The sequence below is a fragment of the Haplochromis burtoni genome, unplaced genomic scaffold, assembly GCF_018398535.1.
Source record: "Haplochromis burtoni strain Fernald_Lab_line unplaced genomic scaffold, NCSU_Asbu1 Contig_416, whole genome shotgun sequence".
Taxonomy (NCBI): domain Eukaryota; kingdom Metazoa; phylum Chordata; class Actinopteri; order Cichliformes; family Cichlidae; genus Haplochromis; species Haplochromis burtoni.
The window spans coordinates 411,466-433,648 of record NW_024582777.1 but is presented as its reverse complement, the minus strand read 5'-3'; the positions used below and the strand labels follow the sequence as shown (position 1 = coordinate 433,648).

The 22,183-nt window shown below is 40.9% G+C and overlaps 3 protein-coding genes across 12 annotated transcripts in view; 2 read left to right on the top strand and 1 right to left on the bottom strand.

Annotated features, from left to right (window-relative positions):
* LOC121812047 overlaps nt 1-1,673 on the top strand; it is an 18,208-nt gene extending 16,535 nt beyond the window's left edge. For 2 of the 3 annotated variants that reach the window (XM_042213093.1, XM_042213092.1), the window contains exon 4: nt 1,270-1,673. In XM_042213093.1, coding sequence (XP_042069027.1) covers nt 1,270-1,322 — 53 coding nt within the window. In that variant the 3' untranslated portion in view covers nt 1,323-1,673. The remainder of the gene's footprint in view (nt 1-1,269) is intronic. The other variant, XR_006052836.1, reaches the window with a different exon arrangement.
* LOC102296173 (estrogen receptor beta) overlaps nt 1-5,144 on the top strand; it is a 61,157-nt gene extending 56,013 nt beyond the window's left edge. For all 3 annotated transcript variants that reach the window (XM_005948852.3, XM_005948853.3, XM_005948854.3), the window contains exons 9-10: nt 2,385-2,711; nt 4,975-5,144. In XM_005948852.3, the coding sequence (XP_005948914.1) occupies nt 2,385-2,711; nt 4,975-5,086 (439 nt within the window). In that variant the 3' untranslated portion in view covers nt 5,087-5,144. The remainder of the gene's footprint in view (nt 1-2,384; nt 2,712-4,974) is intronic.
* A 2,055-nt stretch (nt 5,145-7,199) lies between these two features.
* Nucleotides 7,200-22,183, bottom strand: part of LOC102295451 (nesprin-2) — a 94,184-nt gene continuing 79,200 nt past the window's right edge. For 5 of the 6 annotated variants that reach the window (XM_042213086.1, XM_042213087.1, XM_005948849.3 and 2 more), the window contains 15 exons: nt 21,921-22,108; nt 21,642-21,792; nt 20,600-20,782; nt 19,112-19,249; nt 18,799-18,993; nt 18,267-18,567; nt 18,015-18,083; nt 17,480-17,616; nt 17,131-17,260; nt 16,554-16,759; nt 14,444-14,644; nt 14,217-14,339; nt 13,708-13,899; nt 9,554-9,603; nt 7,200-9,328 (listed from right to left, as the gene is read on the bottom strand). In XM_042213086.1, the coding sequence (XP_042069020.1) occupies nt 9,118-9,328; nt 9,554-9,603; nt 13,708-13,899; nt 14,217-14,339; nt 14,444-14,644; nt 16,554-16,759; nt 17,131-17,260; nt 17,480-17,616; nt 18,015-18,083; nt 18,267-18,567; nt 18,799-18,993; nt 19,112-19,249; nt 20,600-20,782; nt 21,642-21,792; nt 21,921-22,108 (2,475 nt within the window). In that variant the 3' untranslated portion in view covers nt 7,200-9,117. The remainder of the gene's footprint in view (nt 9,329-9,553; nt 9,604-13,707; nt 13,900-14,216; nt 14,340-14,443; nt 14,645-16,553; nt 16,760-17,130; nt 17,261-17,479; nt 17,617-18,014; nt 18,084-18,266; nt 18,568-18,798; nt 18,994-19,111; nt 19,250-20,599; nt 20,783-21,641; nt 21,793-21,920; nt 22,109-22,183) is intronic. The other variant, XM_042213088.1, reaches the window with a different exon arrangement.

Sequence of the window (22,183 nt, the reverse complement as noted above, 5' to 3'; positions counted from 1 at the left end):
ATGAGTAATGACTAGGGTCAGAATATGTTATTTGCATGTATTAATAAACTAGTTCAAATGGCTAGCTAAGCTCAGCTATGTGCAGTGTTGGGAAGGTTACTTTTAAAATGTATTCCATTACAGATACAGAATACATGCCCCAAAATGTATTCTGTAACGTATTCCGTTACGTTACTCGATGAGAGTAACGTATTCTGAATACTTTGGATTACTTAATATGTTATCATGCTTTTTACAACTACGATGAATGTACTATTGCTGTGATTTATTACTTCACTGAAGGTCCGGGCTCCGAACCGTAGTAAAGGGACCTCTGGCTAATACGGTCGGGTCTCTGTCTCGGGCTCGTAGCCAAAATAGCTTTACTTTGTTGTCTGGGTCAACTTTGCTTGCGAGAGACAGAGAGAGGCGTTGAAAGGCTGCTCCAACGGAACTTATTGTTTTCGGAGGAAAACACGAACACGGTGTACAGTCGAGTCTTAATAGCTTACTTACAACTGGGCTCGTCAGGCTCTCTTCTTGGCTGCAGTGGTTATTATTATATTTACATGCTTCCAGCTCCCGTTTTGCTCGATGACAGCTCGTACTTTCCTCCCTTTTTCTCCCTCCTCGCGCTCACAGACACATAACGTGTATGGCAGTCCATTCTCCCTGCAGCACGGACTACACTGCCCATGATGCTACATTCTTTAGAGCATACCTGTAGCATTCTGCCTATTAGCTTAGCACAACAACAACAACAAAAAGGCGCTCTCTCACCCAGGAAACACGCAGAGAGAGAGCGTCACCCTGTAACCATGGCAACCGTAACGCTGCCGCCTGGAACAACAGAACGTAGCTGTCAAACAAAACCCAAACAGTCCTGACCCGCCAATATGAAACAGGAAAGTACCGCCGTGTAATCCATTTATTTCAACAAAGTAACTGTATTCTGAATACCACCTTTTTAAACGGTAACTGTAACGGAATACAGTTACTCATATTTTGTATTTTAAATACGTTGTATTCCGTTACTCCCCAACACTGACTATGTGTCAAATCACTTTAGCTGTCAGCTGGTTAGAAACATGACTGCATATGAGTAATAATGGTTCTAATGTGTATGTAAGCAATTGTTAGAAAAGGTTTAGAAGGAGATATGTAATTTTGTGTTTACAATTTGTTTCTGCTTCTCACGTTGGCAAATGCGATTGCAGAACTGTCAAAATATTTTTTATCACAGTATGCACCAAATGTATATATATATTTTTATCTCCATATTCTCTGTAGAGCCTGACAACCCTCCAGCAACAAGGACCCCCCACAAAATGCCTGAATTGTGACATTAACATTCCTTTAAATAAAATGAAAAACCACATCACTAAATGCACAAGGTAAGGAACATCTTTGATTTTCTATATATTTTAGTATATAGTGTGGAAACTAAGTAAGTCCACTTTATATATATTGGTGATGGATGCTGAAATCTCTGCCAATCCCTCTCACAGTTCATTGAGTGGTGCTGAACCTCAGTCTGTTACTGAAAGTCAGGCTAGGCAGACTCGTAGTACAACAGCAAGGTCAGAGGTCCCATCCTGTAGCAACAGTGATGCCTGGAATCTGTCCTGCGGGGTAGAGGAACCAGATAGTATCATCTTGGAATCCACCATAACCTCAGCAAGAGCAGAGCAATCGTCAAGAATCTCTCTCTTTTATTCTCCTCTACAAATCTTTTTTACAAGTACAAAATATTTATGACCACATTTTGAGCCCATAGCCATCCTCCCTGACTTTTGACCTAGCATGTTTTTGCTACGTGTAGCAGCCGTCCGCGGAGCAGGTATCCAGGAAAACTAGTCGATAGTAAACGATCAGCCAATAGGCGCAAAGGTCAAGCCCACTCACGCTGATTGACAGACAAAGTCATTCTGCTGAAAAGTCGCATTATGAAATAAATAGGCCATTGGGAAAAACGGGATTTTGAAATAAAGACTGACTTTGAAAGAAGGACATTTTGGATTAAAAACGGCTGGGAATAAATAAAATGCCTCAGGAATAATCTCTGTTATTGTGAAAAATAATGATCATGAAATAATATTTCACAATAATAAGTAAATTTATATAGCAGAATGCAATATATTTCACAATAATGAGCTTTTTTTTCAAAATGTGTTCCATTCTCACATTACATATCTGTGTCTTATTTATTCACATAGTTATTTATTTCATCATGTCCTATTTATTTATTTAATTTTGAACACTTTGGAGTTCCATATACATCAGGTTTCATTTGAGATATTAACAGTCTAACTGCTTTTCATTTCTTTGAGCGATCTGGTCCTTAGTTGTTTAATTCCCTTTCTTCTTTTCTTTTGGGCTCATGGTCACGTTCCCTCTCATTACAGTAACAAAGGCATCGACCACCTGTCCTCCATGAAGAGGAAGAATGCGGTGCTGGTGTACGACCTCCTCCTGGAGATGCTGGATGCCAACACAGCCAGCAGCAGCAGTCAAACATCATCATCCTCGCCTGGCTGTGACACTTACTCTGAACAGCAACAGTTCCCCCCACCGCCGTCTGACCTGCAGCCAGGCCTGGACCAGATGGCTACAGCTGCTGACAATACCACTGTGCCTCCAGCGGAAGTCCCGGTCCTGGACGGACATCTGCTCACCCTTCAGTCTACATCTCCATCACAGAATTTAGCGGGGTCTCACTTGGACAGCAACGAGTAAGTTCTGTTACTGCACTTAAAGCAGACGTGTTAAGTTTAGAAACAAAGAAAGGTGATGGAACAGAGGATAAGAAGGGAGGATAAACTGAAGGAAAAAGGAAAAAACAAAACAATGTAGGTAGAAGCTACTGGCAGGGGGATGGTGGATGAGTAGAAGACAAGAAAAAGGGAAGATAGGAGGCAAATGAGAAGAAAAGGAAGGTAGATGAGGAAAAAGGTAAAAGTCGAGAAAGAGATAGAAGATTTTATGAAGGAAGACAGAAAGGAAAAAATGCAGCAATAAAGGAAAGAAGCACAGTAATGATGGACAGAAGGAAAAAGAAAAATAAAAGGCAAGTCAGCTTGACCTACAAGTGTTACACAAAAGCCTACAAGTTATAATAACAATCCAAAAAGACATGCATATATCATCAAGTAAGTACAAAATAACATTACAGAACAGTTACAGAACAAGAAAATGTACAAAAAACATTGTCTGCATAGTTGTGGTAAAATACCCAGCCTCATTTCTTCATGTTTTGATTCCAAGGAGCTTGAGTTTTTTGTTATTTCTTAAATTTGTCTCAAACAAAAGTTCTCCAGGTTTTCTGAAGGTCTTTCTTTGGCTGCTTCTTCTCTCATTTTCAATTCTGTCCTTGAACTTGACTATTCCAGAGCAATGTTTTTCTGGTTATTAACCCCAAAACACCAATGTGCACTTTTGTAACACTATCACTTTCATGTGGGTTAAAGTCACCCAGCTTTAGTTTTCTCGGGTTAAGCCACTTAGCACCATGAACCTATGAATCTGAGCATTAAAAGCTGTCCTTCTGATCCACTACTTTGCCCAAAGCATTTGCTTGTCTGCCTTGGAACCTGAACACAGTCATCCAGCATAATAAAATAAAACTTTTTGCACATAAACACTATTGCACAGGATGTCATCCATTGCAATGTACTCACCTTTGGATTGTTGTTTTAAAACACATATGAACTTGAGTGACATCCTCTTCTTAATCCTTAGGCTTTAATATAATGCCAGCCCAACTATAAAAGGTGTTATATCACGCTGAGGTCCGGACTGTGCAGGCCAGTCAAGCTCTTCCACACCAAACTCGCTCATACATTTCTTTATGCTTTGTGCACTGGTGTGTAGGGCCCATCCCCAAACTGTTCCCACAAAGTTGGGACTAAGAAATTGTCCAGAATGTTTTGGTCTGCTGACGCATTAAAAGTTTCTTTCACTGGAACTAAAGACTGAAAAGCAACCCCACACCAAACTCGGCCATTGGATTGCCAGAGAACATGTCGCCACTGCTCTAGAGTCCAGTGTTGCTGTGCTTCACACCCTTGCATCTAAAACTTTGCATTGTGCTTCATGGTGTAAATGGTAATGGACTGATTCTTATATAGCGCTTTCTACTCTCCCGGAGTACTCAGAGCACTTAATACAACATGCCACATTCACCCATTCACACAAGCACTTTCTTCTATGACTTTAAGTGCTTATTAACTAACATTCACAATCTGATGGACGCATTGGAGAGCAGCTTAGGGTTAATATCTTGCCCAAGGATACTTAGCATGTAGTCTAGAGGGAACCAACATTAGATGACCTGCTCTGCCTCCTGAGCTACAGCCACCCTGGCGTGATGTCAGGCTGGGATGCAGCTGCTTGACGGATGGAAACAGAGAGCTTCCATGAAGCTCTCTGTTTTTGAGCTAATATCATGGTCACGAGAAGTTTTGAGGTCTGTAGTGATCGACTCTACAGAAAGTTGGTGACCTCTGCAGTGACCTCTATGATTTTGCATGGCTGCCTACCACTGCATGGCTGAGTTGCTGTCATTCCCAATAGCTTCCTTTTTTTATTATTATTATTACACCACTAACAGTTGATTGTGGATTATTTAGTTGGGAGGAAATTTCACCATTGGAATTCACTGCGCTCCCGAGAACGACCCATTCTTTCACAAATGTTTGCAGAAACAGTCTGCATGCCCCTAAGCATGGTTTTATACACCTGTGGCCATGGAAGTAATTGGAACACCTAAATTCAGTGATTTTGAGTGGTGAGTGCTGAACTTATACTTTCCATGTGTCTATTTCTATTTCCATTTTTTTGTAGCAAAAGTCTAAAAAAACGAGGGGTATTTCAAGACTTGTGCACAGTACTCAAACTTCCCAAAATGAACTTTGACTTTATTCCATGTCCAGAGTGCTTAAGAATAGCAAATCATTCCCTTCCTCTGGAAAATAACTGTAATAATTTCCCTCACAGTTACATTTCTGCCGAGCACCTATCACTGGATAATAGGGATGCAGGTCCAGGTCCATCGGTGGAGCCAACAACCTACGTCATCCCTGATAGAGTTGTCACGGAAACAGCTTGAGAGTGACAGAACTGACTGAGCCTAAACCTTAGTGGATATTCATCACCCAAAGATTGGGGAAAAAACAAAACATAAAAAAACAAAACAGAAAGCGCTGTTGTGAGGTAAAGTTTCTCTTGTCAAGATTTTTGTAGTCTTTAAAATTTTTTTTGATCGAATGTATATTTTGTGTGCGTAAATATTTCTTGTGAATGTGCACTACCATCGCTGTTCATAAGGACATCACTGGCTGGCTGCCCGGCAGCCTGTGTGCGTTTTTTTTGATAAACAGTATTTGTATCTCTTTTTATCACCTTGATGTAACATCCAGAACAAGCCATCTACAAACCGTCTCCACTTACTCATAAGGGTGCACTTGGCCAACAAGTCAACGTTCATTTCTGTAAGATTTGTTAGTCGTACAAGGACGTAAAAGGACGCTGTTCTCTGTCACCCTATTGTGTTTTTTCTGCTTTTATTACTGTGCACTTTGGTGTTTTAATCTGTGCCTGTTTACGCAGGAATTTTCTACAGTCTTTGTACTTATCTGTTTGTGGATTCGATCAACAGTATGTGGCCTTTTACCAAAACGACTGTTAAACTTGTTCTCTGTTTCTCTGGTTAAACTAATGCTGAATTTATACAGTAAACAGTGGCACAGACCCCTTCTGCAAAGGCTACCAGCAAAATTTGAAAAAAGGAAAATTTCACAATTTAGTCATAGTAATACATCTAATCTGATATAATGAGCTTTAGCAACTTTTTCTCAGACTGTTAGATTTAGAATCGGAACAGCCTGACTGCCTTAAACAAGCCATACCTAAGCCATATGTTTGTACAAGCTAAAATGCACAAAATTAAATTACTTTACAACAACAGAAACTTAGTTTTTTTTATACTTGATTTCAGCACTTGAAGTTTATCACACTTGAAGCTACTGATCTTGGCTTTACTAATATGCTAATGGTAACACTGATCACTGTGACATCACCCGATGGTTGGTGAGCCCCCATGATGAAGCCTTGAGTGAAGAGTTTTCATTGTTGTCTGTAACAAAGAAATTTGGAGATAAGAAAAGTCTAACTCGTTTTAACTATGAAAATGACATAAATATCTTAGATAATCCTCCTTTTAAAAAATGCCCAGAATTGAGAAAATTTACTACCTTTTTCATTATGAATTTTAAACTACTGCCTGAGCCCATAGTGTTTATTTAAGTCACAGAGTAAGCAGTTCTTGACAGATGTAAAGTCGTTGTGTAGCCAGGCAGATTGCCCCCTGCTGGTCATTAAAAATAATGTAGATGTGTATGGTACATGGGTGTTGGCTCCTCCTGTCAGAACCTGGGAGCTTTTCCTTCCCACTGTTGCCAACTGCTTGCCCATAGGGAGTCTTTGTATTGTTGTAGGTTGTAGGGTCTTTACAGTATAATGCAACTTCAGGGAACGGTTGTTGTCATTTGGCACTGTATAAATAAAGCTTAATTAAATGACTTAGCACTGTATGTCAGCAGCGTAACAGTAAGACACCAAAAAAAAGAGAAATGTGTTTGTTGCACGTTGCAGATTTATCCATGTTCTTAGCTGTAACTTCTCATGTAGACAAATTGAGCTTTGGCATCAGTCCAGAATCGCTCTGTTTTCAAGGTTGAGAAACTGTTGGCTGTTGATATTTTCCTTTAAAACTATTCAGCTTCTTGTACATATAAACCCTTAAGGGCTCATTTGCGTGTCTTCTTTGCTTTATGATCTCATTAACCACATAAGACTTGAGAGAACAGCCTGTTACTTGGAATATCAAAACTGCAAACAGCTTATTTTCCATCACACAAAGCAAACTAAAAGCAAATAAATGCACCATGTACTCATTCCTAAGTCATAAAATGTGCCACTTGTGTGCCAGTGTAAATTTAACCTTAGTGCCAGATTATTTAACCACTGTTAATAGACGAATATATGTTCACTCTGCTTTATTTCCTGATGTTTGTGGATTGTGCGCACATGAACACACACCCAAATCTGATGCTGAAGCTGTTTCTCTTGGCAGTCTGTGCACGCCGCACACACTCATGTCAGATCTTGTGGATTTTTTCGCCTGTCTTTTCTGTGAACTCACAACCAGCAGCAGCAGCACATCGTGGCAAACATGGTTTATTGTCAGTTCAAAATTACAAACAGTACATCCCATAAATAAGAGATCACAAAATAAATCAAACTTTACACACCTTTTGTTGTTTCTGTTCTGTGAGGCTTTTGTGCCGAGGCTGAAATTATCTACAGTTTTGAATTGCTCATAGAATCTTCTTTATAACATTTATCAGTAACTTTAACAGTAAATTACACACATTTAATGATCTTTGATTGTGCATGGACACAGCTACATTCACCTCTCAAACGATTTCTTACATTCAAGTTCAACTCAAATTGTGCCGTGTGGCTCTTGAGACGCGCTGTTCATCTGCACTGGAACAAAAACAATTCAGAAAAATCTCATGTGTACGTAATAACGGGTGATCGTTGCAGACGTTCGTGTCATTGGTCGAGTTGGATAGCCCTGCTCAAGTTTAAAACCTCAAAAAAAAAGCTGTACAATTTATGATAAATACAGCTCAAAATAAATATAAAATTCCCTTTCATAATACATGGGTGAGGTTACATAAAACAAAAAGTCACATATAGGGCCAAAACCACAGTCAACTACCAGGTCTGTAGATGAATTGTGTTTTTAGCCTTTGGGGGCTGTTGTTGTTGTAAAGCTGCACATCGACTTTGTGAGGAAAGTGTCATGAGCAAATTTGACAATAATATTTACCCGCTCCCTAATATTTTAGAAGTAAAAATGGCAGTTACCTTTGGAAGAGAATTTGTTCCTACAGCTGTTAGATTTTTATATTCATTTATATTGTTTAGTATAACAATTTTAATTATCTGTCTGAGCTACGGGACACCTGAGAGGATGAATTAAGTATATATGCATTGCTGGCTAGCCCACCAACTACCTGTGAACCTACAGCTCGTTCTTTTAGGCAAAAAGTGCCAAACTGCAGGTGAACAAAGTTAGCTGCTAGCTGGTTAATGTGCAACTTTGTCTGGAAAAAGCAACCACAGCTGCATCAAGGTGACTCTTAGGTTGAGTGATCGGCTAAAATATCACACGTATATCATAGGAAAATATTCATCACACTGACTCTTAAAAGTTTGTTTATCAAATTTTCAATATATCAACTTAAGAGTTTTTAAATTACAACCCAGCTAAATAGCACAGTTGAAAGCAACAATTTACCCTTTTTTTCTCAGTAGTTTTCCATTATATACAAGATTCATTTATAACATTAAAAGAACATTATGAGTTAAAAGAATGGTTGTTCTGTTGGATACACAAAGGCATGTCTGCTAAGGAGTCCCTGCCATTATTTACAAGAAAAAAACTCTTACAATTCCTATTTTAAATATTTCAAAACCCAAATAAGAAAAAGAACACGTGTCTTTTCCTTTCTGTACAAAATGTGCTTTTAACAAGTGCCCCCGAACCTAAAGAAACCCCCTAAACAAACAAAATCGGTACAAATAGCTGCAGTGGTAGAAAATGGCTGGTGTACTCCTCACATTTCTTCAGTTGCTTTGGTAATAACCGCCCTCAAATCCCTCATACCGCACTATACAAAATAGAAGATATCAAAATAAATCGTGGAGCCTTTTTTCCTTTTGCACCGTCTGAATCTGAAAAGTGTGAAATTGTTTCAGCGGGGAAATCAGCTGGCAAATCTACAATCTAAAAATCACAACTTAAACACAGCAGTAATATGGCTTCTTGTTAAGGAGCATAAATAAATAAATAATTTAGTACAGCAATAAAGTTTAGAGTGAAGAACACATGATTCCTTCAGACATGAAGAACTGTGCTTCATTTTTGTATGGGAGGGAGCAGGTACATGACCCGTCACATTGTTAACGGTGTCTATTTGGGATTTTTACCTGCAATATATGGCTGTTTTTTGTTTTTTTTCTACTATCCCTTTATAAGGAGAACATGGACACAAAGTGTGGCAGTGATCATGTGGGTGGGGGGCCGTTGGTGTAGTGCAGCATGGGGTAGAAAGATCGGGCAAAGTTGTTGGTCAGTGTACAGCTGTAGTTCTCTTCAGAGAGAGGCACCAGGCAGGCCAGAACCAGGAGCATGAAGAAGAGCAGGTGCAAGGGGAAAGCAGCTCGCAGAACCCGGTAGAAGAGGGGTCGCTGTGGGGAAGAGTCCTGTCTCTCCTCCCTGCAAGTGGATAAATGTTGAGAGGGTAAAGAGATGTTTATGTTGTTCACCAAACAGAACAAAAGTCAAGAACAACATCTTTATTTTTGTATTCTCAAATCCGCAATGTAAACAGCCGTTTTGCACTTTGAGATCTAAGATTGTAGTTTTTAATTTATTTTTTTTTTAGAATAGAGACTGATTTAAGGTTCATTTAACTCTGACTCTAATTAAATAAAAAGGTACCTTTTGGTTGCTGATTGTCTGACCGGAGCTGCCTGCAGACCAGCCTCCTCCTGAATCAAAGAAAAAAAGCACATGTGTTTATCACTTGGACAGCGGCTGACAACACTACACAATGGTAGAATGGTGTGTAATAAGAAAGTGAATTTTGCAGAATTTTTGCAGAAAATAGAGATTTTTCATAGGAAACTGGTCTCGAAGCACACTGGGAGAGATATCTGTGCAGGAAGTGTGACTTTATCGCGGTGGAAGCAAAACAGTGAAGGTAAGACAAAATTCATGACAATTTTTTCCAAACATCTTTTGAGTCAGGGAGTTTTGGAATCTGAGAGATGTCGGCTTTCAGCACCCAACAGCATGTTCGTGTATGTGCCACGGGCTAAACAATTGCCGCTTTGTGTTTGGTTCAGTGGTTGTTGAAATGGTTTTGTGAGCTTTTAGCTGAGATTGTGACGTTTCTGTCGATACCACACATGTCTACATTTAAATAACAGATCTCACAGTACATCCCATTAAACCAGATCTTCTCCTTCTTGCCTCTGGTATGGGGGGCACTGGGGGTCAACACGTTAATTGTTTATTGCTTAATTACTTTGTGTAGTATGAATGGCCATAAGGGAGGTTTTTATCAATAGGAACAGCTGTAAAACTTATGAAAATGCAGTAAAAAGTTCAAAATTTATGCTTGTGTTTGTTGTGGTGAGCAGCACATAAAACTAGTTATTCTAAACGGCTTCAAGCGCACATTCAGATCTGAGAGACTCATTTAGACACTGATCCATGGCTCTGTGTTACAAGCACACATTTCAGCATCTCTGCTTTTCAAGGACACTTTATATATAGTCTTTTTTATGTAATATACAGTACTGAACTGTAACTTTAGTCTTTTTCTAGGCAGCTTTTTTTTTTTTTACAGATTTACTACCACTGGGGAAACAAGGACAAGTTTGAAACCTTTTGTCCTGCACAACCGAAAATTGCTGAAAATTAAAACGGGTCTGACTTTATCCAGCTCCTAGTTTAGTTATTATAAATTCTGCACTCTGCTTTGTAGACTCCCATATCATTGAAATGCAGCCAGATGCTGCTCAGTTTATGTTTTCACTCCTTTCTTTGTGTTTTTCCGACTCACTTGCATTTAAATCGGGCTCCCAGTCTGTCTGTGTACCTGGCATGTACCACTAGTGCTGCTGTCCTAAATACCGATGGGCCACTGATAACTGACATATGAAATTATCCCACGGGGCGTATGTTTGACACCCCTGCTTTAAAACTCCAAGACATCTTTGGTGAAGACCCCAACCCTAACTAAACCTAAAAGCTAGGCAATCAGAATATGTTTAGAAAAAAACCCTCCAAAAAACCCAGATAGCAATTTTTGACTTTCCCCCCAATAAGTCTGTTTCAGAGGATTAAATGTATTATGGTCTCATATAAATGTTAAAAAAAAAAAAAAACAGGTTCCAGTTTGAATATTGTGTTCCCTGGAAGTTGTAAGTTCAGGAGTGATCCTGAACATACAACAAATGACCTTCAGTAGGCTCTGTGCTCTTTGCTCACTGCCCAGCACTGTGGAGTCCAACTGGCATTTAAATAGTATTGGTAAGGAGTAACGCCACTCCCGAGATCAATTTAATTTATTTTTATGGTGCCAAACCCCAACAAGAAATGCCACAAGGTATCTGTGATTGTAGGGTAAGACCCTACAATCAGATGACCCCTATGACCAAGAAAGTAGGAAGGAAAAACTCCCTTTTAACAGGAAGAAAGCTCTGGCAGAGCCAGGCTCAGGCAGGGGCGGGGCCATCTGCCCCGAGCGGTTTGGAGTGAGGGAAGAAAGACAGGACAATAGACACGCTGTGGAGGAGAACGATATCTAATAAATGCTTGTCAGTACAAGTTTCTGGAATTCTGCTGGAGGGAAATATGCCATTCCTCCAAAAGATATTCCGCCCTCGAGGAAAATCAGGATTTTCTTTGCTTGTTAGCAAGTTAACATTAATCACAAGCAAAACAGAGCAATACTTGTTTTTGTTTATTGTGACCAGCGTGTCTAATGAGTCACAAATACACAACAGTGACTGTGCAGTTTACAAGTTTTACAGTTTTACTACTGTTTACTCTCATTGTAAAGTCAGGGTTTGTTGGGCTGTTCTGACTTTCCGAGCTGGAAGTCCGAGTTGAGGGGAAACCCAGGTGAAAATTCTAATTGGGAACTGGGAAATTTGGACTTAATGTGTAACACATCACAAAGACTTTTGCCTCAAATGTACTTTGAGATGAAATCAAACATCCACACTACCAGCATGCCAGGTGAATGTGTGCATGTTATCAGTGTAGCTAAAAATTGCTCAGTCTAAACACTTGAGTAAATTTACTATTTTGATATTTTGCATTAATAAGAATGTTAAACCTAACATGTATAAAAAGCATGTCAAGCTTATTAAACACAGTAACACATTTTGTGTTACAAGTAACATTTTCAGAACAGATTAAAAATAGAAAAAAAGTAACTCTGTGTGTGGCTGTGTCCGTGGCACCCCTGCTGGCCAAATTACCAAAATGTTCCTGTGTACCAAATGTACTCTAGACTGGTTCAAATGTGGAGAGTATGCAGTGAAAAATACAGTTATTAATATGGTGAATGTTCAGTGGATGAATTTTACTTATTTATTTACTGAGCATTTAACATATCACACTGCTAAAATGATCATGTTCTGAGATACATGTTCAATTTTACTCTATTTTAATGCAGCTTCTGAACAGTCTAAATTAAAGGTAAAACACCAAGGTGTACCTGTTGCAGAAGCAGTGAGCTGAGCTTTCCCAGACCAATGCTTTCTACTTCAGAACTGGTGGAGCAGGTTTCCTGAGACATTGAGACAAGACTCATCAAACCAGCTCTAAGTCACGAGTTCAGAGCATTGACAGATGATCGGCTTTGAGAAATGTTGAGCAGCAAACGGCTGCACATTTTTGCATTTCCCCCAGATTTGTGTTTGAACAGATGTGAGTGCAGAGTTCAGTGAGGGCAAAACTCACGTTTAAAGGCACTGCTATTAGAGCATGCACTTTTCAATTCAATTTCGCCAAATCACAACAACAGTCACCTCAGGCGCTTTATATTGTAAGGTAGACCCAATAATACATAAATGACTTATATATATTTGAATGATTGACCCTTGAATGGTGGTTTGTTTTCTCCCTTGCTCCTTGCAAGTACATGCCAGAAATTCCCACTCTACAGCTGGACTGCTGTGCACCAAAATATGATCTGAATTACACTCAAAAATAATTTAATGGAAGTGGATCAACTCAACACCGGCTCTTTTTCCTGCATGAATCGTTCTAAATTACAGTCTTTTTCTGGGAAACATCTTGGAAGGGATCATTTAGAAGCTGCAGACCCATAAAGTGCTATCCTCATAGCTGAGTTTAAAAGCTGCAACAATGAGCTAGAAGGCAGAAAAATCTGCAGGTGCACCTTCGGATCATAGTTTTATTTACAGCCAGCAAAGGGTTTTCAACTAAGTATTAGATATGGACATTTATTTTCAGGCATTTCATTTGTCAGATTACTTTTAAACCGCTGAAATGAAGGGATTGTGTTAAAAATGCTTTAGTTCCTCACATTTTAATCTTTTTGTTCAACCCACCGAATTAAAGCTGAAAGTTTGCACTTCAGACTTTGTTGTTGAGTTGTTTCATTTAAAACTGCATCAAATTTAATTATTGTACAGCGCCAATATTACAAAAAGCTTGTCTCTGTCCAAATATTTATGGGCCTAACTGTATTTGACTTTTAACATTTAACAATGTTCACAAACAGAAAAACAGATTTTTTTTTTATGGTTTTTGCACAGCCACATAAACTATAGCTCTATATCAAGTTACATTGTGGGCCACATACAGCTGGACAAGTGAAAGAAAATCTTTCATTGTCCTTGTTTCTATGGTAATGGGAGGTTTAACCAATAGGAAAAGGAAAAGTAGTGAAATTTATGACAATACAGGTAAAATGTCAAACTCTCTGCAGTCCTTCATGTGTCTGTGGGTCCAATTGGATTCTTTGCCAGGCCATTTCTGGTCTTTAGGACTTTTATTTGACACCGCTGCTTTATATCATGACAGAGATTTTGAGAGGAAGATGGACCTACCAGTGTTCCCTGCAGTGTACGCAGGTCTGCAGCCACCTGCCGTAGCAGGAGATGCAGCTTGTTGCTGATGACGTGGACCTTCTCTTTGGCCTCTACACTGTCCTCTCCAGTGGCCTCCAGGAGAAGTTGGGAGGAGATTGCCTGCAGTGATGAAACCCGCCGTTGCCGGCCACGCAGCTCCTCCTGCAGAGCCTGCAGCAGGTGGCGACAGAGAGGGCAGTATTAAGACATCAGCTGAGACTCCACAGGCTCTGTGTTACTTACACCAATCACTGCAGCTTTCCATAAAACATTCAAGTATATTTAACCTATTATGCCAATCAGGAAGAATGTCATGTTTTGACAGCGTGTGAGTAGGTGAATAGGTGTCTCCTGTATAAAACAACTATGAAATTGCAGCAACCATATCTACAAATTTTAGTGAATATTTGTCAGATCCAGACTATTAGAGTCAACATGATGTTAGTGCAAAAATAAGGCAAGACTAAAAAGACTATAGTTTGTCTCACTGTGAGCGTGTCTCTGTGCTGCAGGAGTGCAGAGTGCGAGCGGTCGTTGACGTTCACTGTGCGGAGTTTGTCCTCAGCCTGAGCGAGCCACAGCAGCAGCGAGTGTAGCGTCTCGTGAAATTCCTGAATAACAGGAGAGCAATTCAGGTCAAATCACATTTTGTGAATCACTCCTACTATTTTGAACTCTATGGGGTAAACGTTCAGGAGGTGTCTCCATGTCTGACCTGACACTGCATGACAGCAGAGTGCAGGCTCCTCTCCCAGCTCTCCAGGCCGCTGCAGGCCTGAGTCCAGCTGTGATTGGCTGAGTCCAGGGCCTCCTGCTGCTCGTGCAGCTCGGTGCTGTCGTCGCGCAGGAAGTGACGGCTGCTCAGGTTGATGGAGATCATCAGACACTTGTAGCTGTTGAAAATCTTCTGCATCTCCTTAGCAGAAACCCCCCCAAAACATTAATTTTAGACAAACGACAGATGAAGTGTTCCAAAATCTACTGTGCTGACATTCCTTTCATTTGACTTTGATTATTCTGCATTGTGACTTGTATTTCCCCAAACGGTTGTTAATCAGAAGAAAAAGTAAAGTTGGATGGAGTGAGCACAAGGAAAGGCTGCATGCAGTTTTATTTGATATAATCCTGCTAAAATTGGAGTTAAATGATACAAAATAAATGAACATCCTCCAGCCCATTCTCTTCAGTAGGACAAATGACATGACAACTCATCTGCTTTCAGTCTTCACACGTTATTTCCAGTCTTGTCAATGTCATTTAAAATGGAAGATTTTTTTTAACATCTAAATCAGGAAAAAAAACAAAACAAAGAGCAGAGCTCTCACCATGCAACTGCTGGAATCCTAATTTCTCACCAAAAACAGCTCTTTTTGTTAACACATCTATAAGATTTTTCCTCTAATCTTGTCTTTATCCACGCTGAATAAATTAACACTTCTTTAAAAGATAATTGACAATAAGTTCATCATGAAAAAACATAAATCTTTAACATGTTATATATTCAATAATATTAGCTTATAATCCAATAAAATTGAAGTTAGCACAGGAAAAATCAAATATTACCTAATTTATTTATTTATTTTTTTAATAAGGAAGAGGAGAGCAGGAGGAGAAACAATGTCACTTTAGATGTGGTTTGATCTGAAGTATATAGTCTACTCAATCTAATCAGCAGCAAGTCAGTTAAACTTTTGGGATATGATCTGGGCAGTTAAGTAGCAGAGGAGGTTGTTAATCAGTTTCAGCTACTTTGGTGTTAATGAAATTTAAAAAAGGTGCACTCTGATCTTTTCGGACTGTTTTTTCAGTAGTTTTGAATTTGGCTAAGGTGAGTGTCATTGCTGTTAGCATCAGGAGATACCTGGACCTTACAGAGGTTACACAGGTAGTCCAACTCCTCTATGACGGCACATCAATACGTGACATTGCCAGAAGGTTTGCTGTATCTCCCATCACAGTCTCAAGAGTATGGAAGAGCTTCCAGGAGACAGGCAGGAGACTAGGAGAGCTGGACAGAGCCATAGAAGGCCCTTAATCCATCAGCTAATCATCAGCATTTGCCATAGAATACCAAAATTGGCAACCCACCCTGTGCTTTTCACAGATGAGCAGCACCGCACAAGAGCAGATCCACCCTGAGCACATGTGACATGGTCTGAAGAAGTCAAGAAGAAAATTACGCTGCCTGTAACAGGCAACAGCACCTTGATTCCCAGGTATTGGGATGAACACCATGTCAGACTCTACACTGGTGCAGTGAGTCCTTGGTTCCCCCAGCCTTGGAGTTGGAGCATGAAGTAATTTATACCACTGACTGGCCTCGACGCTCACCTAAATTTAATAGAATACCTCCTGGACATTATGTTTTGGTTCAGCCAATGCTGCCAGGTTACACCTCAGAGTGTCCAGATTTGGGAGGAAATCCCCCAGGACACCGTCCATGAGGCATGCATAAAAGCACATGGGGGCCAAGCAAAGTGTTGAGTAGCATTTCTGAGTTGCTGCAATGAAATTTCTGCAGAATGGACTAGCGTGCTTTGTAATTTTTTCATTTTGATTTTCACGGTCCGTTTGAATTAACCCCTCTGTAGGTTTATAATTTTCGGCCCCATCAAATGATGTGGCGTCCTTTTGTTCCTATCACATTAGTCAGTCCATATATGCAGCCATCCAACATGATTGTTTTCTAAATGTTCCTTTCATGTTTTTTGAGCAGCGTATACACTTCAGTTATGCCCATCCTAGGAAAATATCCCAAGGTTTCACTTTTTTATTTGCCTATTTTACTTCCGCGAACGTCCTCCTGCTCTCAGATTGGTTGTTACCTTGAATTTCCTGATGTTGACCTCGATGTCTCGGATGCTGGTGGACGGTGCTATTCTCTTCAGCCTCTCCAGCTCTGGCAGGACCCTGCCAAGCCAGGAAGTGACATCAGACAGGTCAGAGTTAAGCTTCTGCCACTGTTCCAGGTTCTGCTTGATGTCCGCTGCGTTTTTATGTGCTTGTAGCAGCTCCCAGCGCTCGATAACACCTGAGGAAACAAGGAAGAGGGATGAGTATGTGTATAAATGCTACTTGCCACACACACGGATCTGTTCAAAATTTCTGTACTCCACTATCCATCCCCCTTTTATGTCCGCTTTTTTTCAAAGACGTCTCAGGTGGATCTGCCAGACCCAAGAGCTTTGGCAGCCTCTGGTCTATTTCCTTGCTCCATTATCAACAAAGGTACATTTGGAGTTTGAGTCCATGTTAGTAAATTTTTGTGCTGTATTTTAGTGTGTGGATTTTCTGAAAATGTGTTTTCCGACTTGCCTTCAGGACCTCCAGCATGATCCCTACTGTTACATGTTTCAAACAGAGTGAGACCTCTCGCACCTGCGGTTATCTCTGTCTGCGTACCCGTGCTGGTATGCTTGCTGGCCGTGCTGCTGGTCAGGCCTGCATCCTCCAGCTCCTCCTCATCGTTCAGCATGAGTTTGACCCTCTTCACGCTGTCGATGCTGCCACTGCACTCTGACATTAGCTTCGCCTGAACACACAGATACACACACAATCAGTTTGAGTCATTACACTGGTTAAAAAAAAAGAAAAAAGGAAGCACTCTGCATTCTTATGCCTATGTGTTTTATTCTTAGAAATATGAAAGAATGATAAAAAGTCTTCAAAAATCTATCATAGTGTACCATTTCTATTGTGTTTATTTTGGACCTGACGTTGGACCCAATAAGTATTGTGTGTTTGTACGTACATAGCCCTGCTGATTGAAGGGAGTGCCGGTTGTATGTGTAGGGAAAGAGCTCAGGGCTTGGATGATATCTCGAGGAAGCTGTTTCCTCTCCGGGGAGCCAGGCAGATGCCAGCTCGGCATGTCAGTCACTGACGTCACTGAGGAGACCGAGAGGAGAAAACAGTGACTGTTAAATTTAAAATAAAAACTTCAGTGACAAGAATAATGATGGAAAGACAGCTCCTTTCACCAGCCCTCCGACACATGCATGAAAAGGTTCACCGTGCATAAACCAAATGAATAAACCACAAATGGATTGAAGAAACACACACAACCGACTTGCAGTATCATGCAGGTCTCATGATCTTCAATCGCTAACCAAACTAAACCAAACATTTCAAAGTGAATGATAATTTGCGGCCGTGCGCAGCCACATTTGTGACTCATGGTGGAAATGGGGTGAAATAAGAGAAAAGATTAAAAAAGGTGAAAGCAGGATGCTAGTTGAAAAAAAATGCATAGCAAAGCAGACACATGCAGGAGGCAGAGCGCCTACCCGAGGCTGCTTTCACTGCACTGGCAGTCACTTTAAAAAACGACTCTGAATTCTCTGTGACCTTCATGTCTGTAAGAAACAGTGGAGGTTAAAGTCTCACAGCTGAGGATATGGAGATCTGCAAAGGTGTTAAAGGTGTTACAGGAATATCAAAAACGTCTTTTTTTCAGCTTTTTTCATCTGAAGAATTAATACAGAATGCTATATAACATAACTTAACCCATGAGCCTAAAGTCCTGACACGAAGCTAACCTGACAGAGCGCTGAAGAAGGTGGCATCCTCGTCGTCCTCATGGGATGATGACCCCCCCACGTCGACTGTGTGATCCCACTCTAGGGGGATGGAATCCACACTGAGGGGGGTCTCTCTTCCTGATCGCTCTATAGGGGGTACCAGGAGGTGGCACATCACCTGTGGTCCACCTGAAACTCCTCCCACTGCTATATCCACCTCCTTCCTTCTCCTCTCCGCCATCCAGGACGGGGTCAAATCGGGTGAATCGTCTCGGTCTGTGTCTCGGTCTGACATCTCCCTCTCCTCCTCCTCCAGAACCTGCAGGTTGGAAAAAAAAAACCCTGATAAATAAGATGACAAATGTCTCTTGAAGTTAATGTCTGTGAGGTAGACACATATTTAAAAAATCAAGCATGTCCTCAGATTAAAAAAAACGAAACAAAAACAAATGCTTTTATTCCATTCATTCTCAGAGCAGCAGTTTACAGGTGCAGCCAGTCTGAGAAAACTCCAGCTTTTTATTTTTTCTGAGTCATTTATACTACTAACCGGACGTCTATTGACTAGGCGGTGATGGAAGCGAGCCACTCTGCCAAACACCTCCTGGCAGTAGGAGTGGAGCTCCTCCAGCTCATCCTCAATAAGCACAGCGTCCAGAGGAGCACTCTTCTGGATCAGGTTCTCCCCAAATACGATCAGGGCATCGATTTTGTTGGTGTTCAGGGTAATCTCCTGCTGAAAACCCTGCAGAGGTAAATGACACGACGGTATGAAAATATTTCAGCCAGTGAGAGACCCAGCCAGTCCATCAATATGTAAACAGGATAATGTTACAGCGCAACATCAGTAGGGAAATACTCACGTTTAGCTCTCTCATTTTCTCTTCGATATCGCTCTCTGAGAAGTGCTCTACATTGGTGAGCTGAAGGTCCATTTCAGTCAGCCAAACAAGGATCCCCTCACGAGTTCCCTCAAAGTCTTCTCTTTGAGACGTAAAATACTGAATAGGACAGAAATATTACTTTTAGTATATTCCTTTGATGCCATAAACTGTGTGCTACAAATATTGCCGGCTTATGTGATCCAGATATCAACTTGCTGTGTAAGTGTAGTGTCACATAAGGTTGGGCGATTGTTGATAGGCTGAGCCTTTCACCAATCGTTTTTAAAAGAGCGATTTATTTATTTATTTATTTGCCCATGAGTAAGTTTGTTAATAATGTTGAAGCTAAGAGAAGCAGTCAACAGAAAAAATAATAGAGCCTTTTTTACGGTACCCTCTTCTATCTGCGAACTAACGCACCCTCCTCAGAGTGCGCCCAAATGCAGTGATTCAATTACTCAATTCAATTACTCTTAACAGAAAGACAGAAAGGCAGTAGCCTATGTGGGGAGATGGGGAGGAAATGAAAGGGAAACTGGCTTCTTTTTTCCACTATAACCGTGTTTACAGGCTGTTCCAGTGTTTATCTGACTTACACACTCAACCAAACAACAAATACAAAATTATACAAAAAGTAAATTAAAAATCAAAATGTCTCTTCCAGCGAACATTAAAAAACAATCTCAGACATGAAGTCTTTTGTGTGATTTGGCGAATCTCAAACAAATGAATGAATGATGCAAAAAAGAGCTATATTAATACTGAAACAAACAAGAAAAGAAGGTAAAATATTCCCTCCTTCTAAATGCGCAACTCAGTCCATGCATGATTACATTGCTCCGCCCATCAAAAAGTCACCTGTGCAAATATATCGTTATTTACTGGACTAACGATTGTCGGTTTGAAAAACTGTACATATCGCCCAACCTTAGTAACAACTACTGTGATGGAAACTGGTGATACAGAACCCATCTGCACAGTTATGGTTACAGACTCTCTACACTTGTGTTTTTTGTATTAATCATTTCCCATTAATGTAGCCCATAATGTCGCAGAAAATCTGATTTTGTGAGAGCTCTTGCCGCTGCACGTGCCTTATTGGCAATTGGCACCAAGCAGCGGAATTCTTTGATTACAAGGCATCTCCATCAAGCAACAAAAACATCTCCATCTGTTCAGAAGCACATGGCACGAGGAAAACGCCTCCCTGCCAACATGATGCCATGTGCCCTGTCACCGTCTGAGAGGTGACCTAAATCCTGACAGCTTAGCGTGGAGCAGGGAGATACTACACAGATCATCTGATAATGCCTGAAACACAACAATGTTTGATTTCTGTTTATATATAAATATATATATGTATGTATATCTATTTATTTTTTTAATTTTACAGTCACTCTTGCTTCTAACAGAGTAGCTTTCCTAAGGTACCTTCAGCCAGTCCTGACCTCCGACCTCTTTTCTCACCTTCAGTCTGCGGAGCACGGCAGCGACCCTCCTCTGCAGGCTGTCCCACCGCTGGTTCCCCTCGTGGACCATGACCTTAAGTTTGCTGGCGGCGTCAGTGCGGTTCTCTCGGGCCAGACGGCGGTACTGTTTGTTGACCAGCTCCAGCTGAGTCAGGCGCTCATGAACCTGCCGCTGGAACGCCTGAAAGTCACACATGAGTGTCAATGAGAAGAACACTTCAAGCTGGAGCGCGTGCTTTAATAGAGTGCACATGCTTTGATGTATCTGTTAACATAGCCATGTTGAAGATTACGTTAAGAAAAAATCCCCAGAAAACAAAGAACAACTAGTCACTTACAGAAAGTTGTTAAAGCAAATTTTGTTGATTCCACAACAGAAATGTGAGCACTGGTTATAAGACTGTGTGAAATAACCTTTTCTTTATAAATACAACCCACAGCTGATTTCCATCTTTAATAATGACACTCCACAGCGTCCATAATATGTCACTGACAGCCAGGATACATAATGTAGGTCACTGGTATTTTTTAAACACCACTATATACACTGGTTCCCTGTTGCTGTAGAAATGAAGGCATTTCAGCAAATTCCAGATTACCAGACTAATCTGTGCTTCTAATCTAGACCAGCGCACCAAAGGTCACCAGTGAGTCACAGCGCAACAGGACACCTGAGCACTTAAAACTGTGTTTGATGCGTCTTTGGTGTCTGCTGATTCAAGGGAAATATAAAATTAGAAAGAAAAACAAAAATTGAAAACAGCTATTTAACAGCTGCTGAACCTTTTTCCCTCTGGACCAGACATTCATGCTGTCCTGTCTCCCTCACCCCTCACCCATCACAGCAAGTGGCTGCCTGGTGCTACCGGCTTCTTCTTTTCAAAAGGGAGTTTTTAATTTCCTTTCCTTTTTTTAATGAATGAGCTGACCTTTTTACATTTTAACATACCCCTGGCTTTTCCTGTAGTGCTAATATCAGAATGCACAGAAATCCCAATTATTTAGGTCTACCCAAACAGAGAGCAAAATAATCTGCTGACCTCAAACTTCTTGAGTTCCTCCTTGGCGCTGGTGTAGAGGACGTCGGCGGAGTCGGGGCTGGCTGCTGTCAGTTCTGCCGTCTTCAGCCAGTGTTCAAAGCGAGAGTAGTCATCGAGGAACTTACACCAGAGACGCCACGTTTCCTCAATTCTGAGGGCAGAAAAGGCACATGTTAACTTCTAATCACAGTAGCCCGAGCTCTGGAAGGTGTAAGACCCCCCCAACCACTGTAAACTAAAGAATCAGTACACAATCTTCAACCCTTCCTGGCTGCTCACCTCATCCTCCTCTCCATGGACATGGCACAGATGTTTCTCCAGCGGCGGTCCAGGCTGAGGGTGGTCTGCTGGATCGAGTCGTTCTCCGAGTCACTGCCGCAGGCATCGGCATCGTGGAGCAGGACGTCGCACAGCGTCAGCACCGAGGCCACGCTCTCTGTGTGCTGCTCGATGTCCCGTTGCAGATCCTGCATGCCAACCGGCACAGAAAAAACAAAAGACAAAAAAACTTTTTCTTTAACTTTCTCCTCTTCTAGAAATCA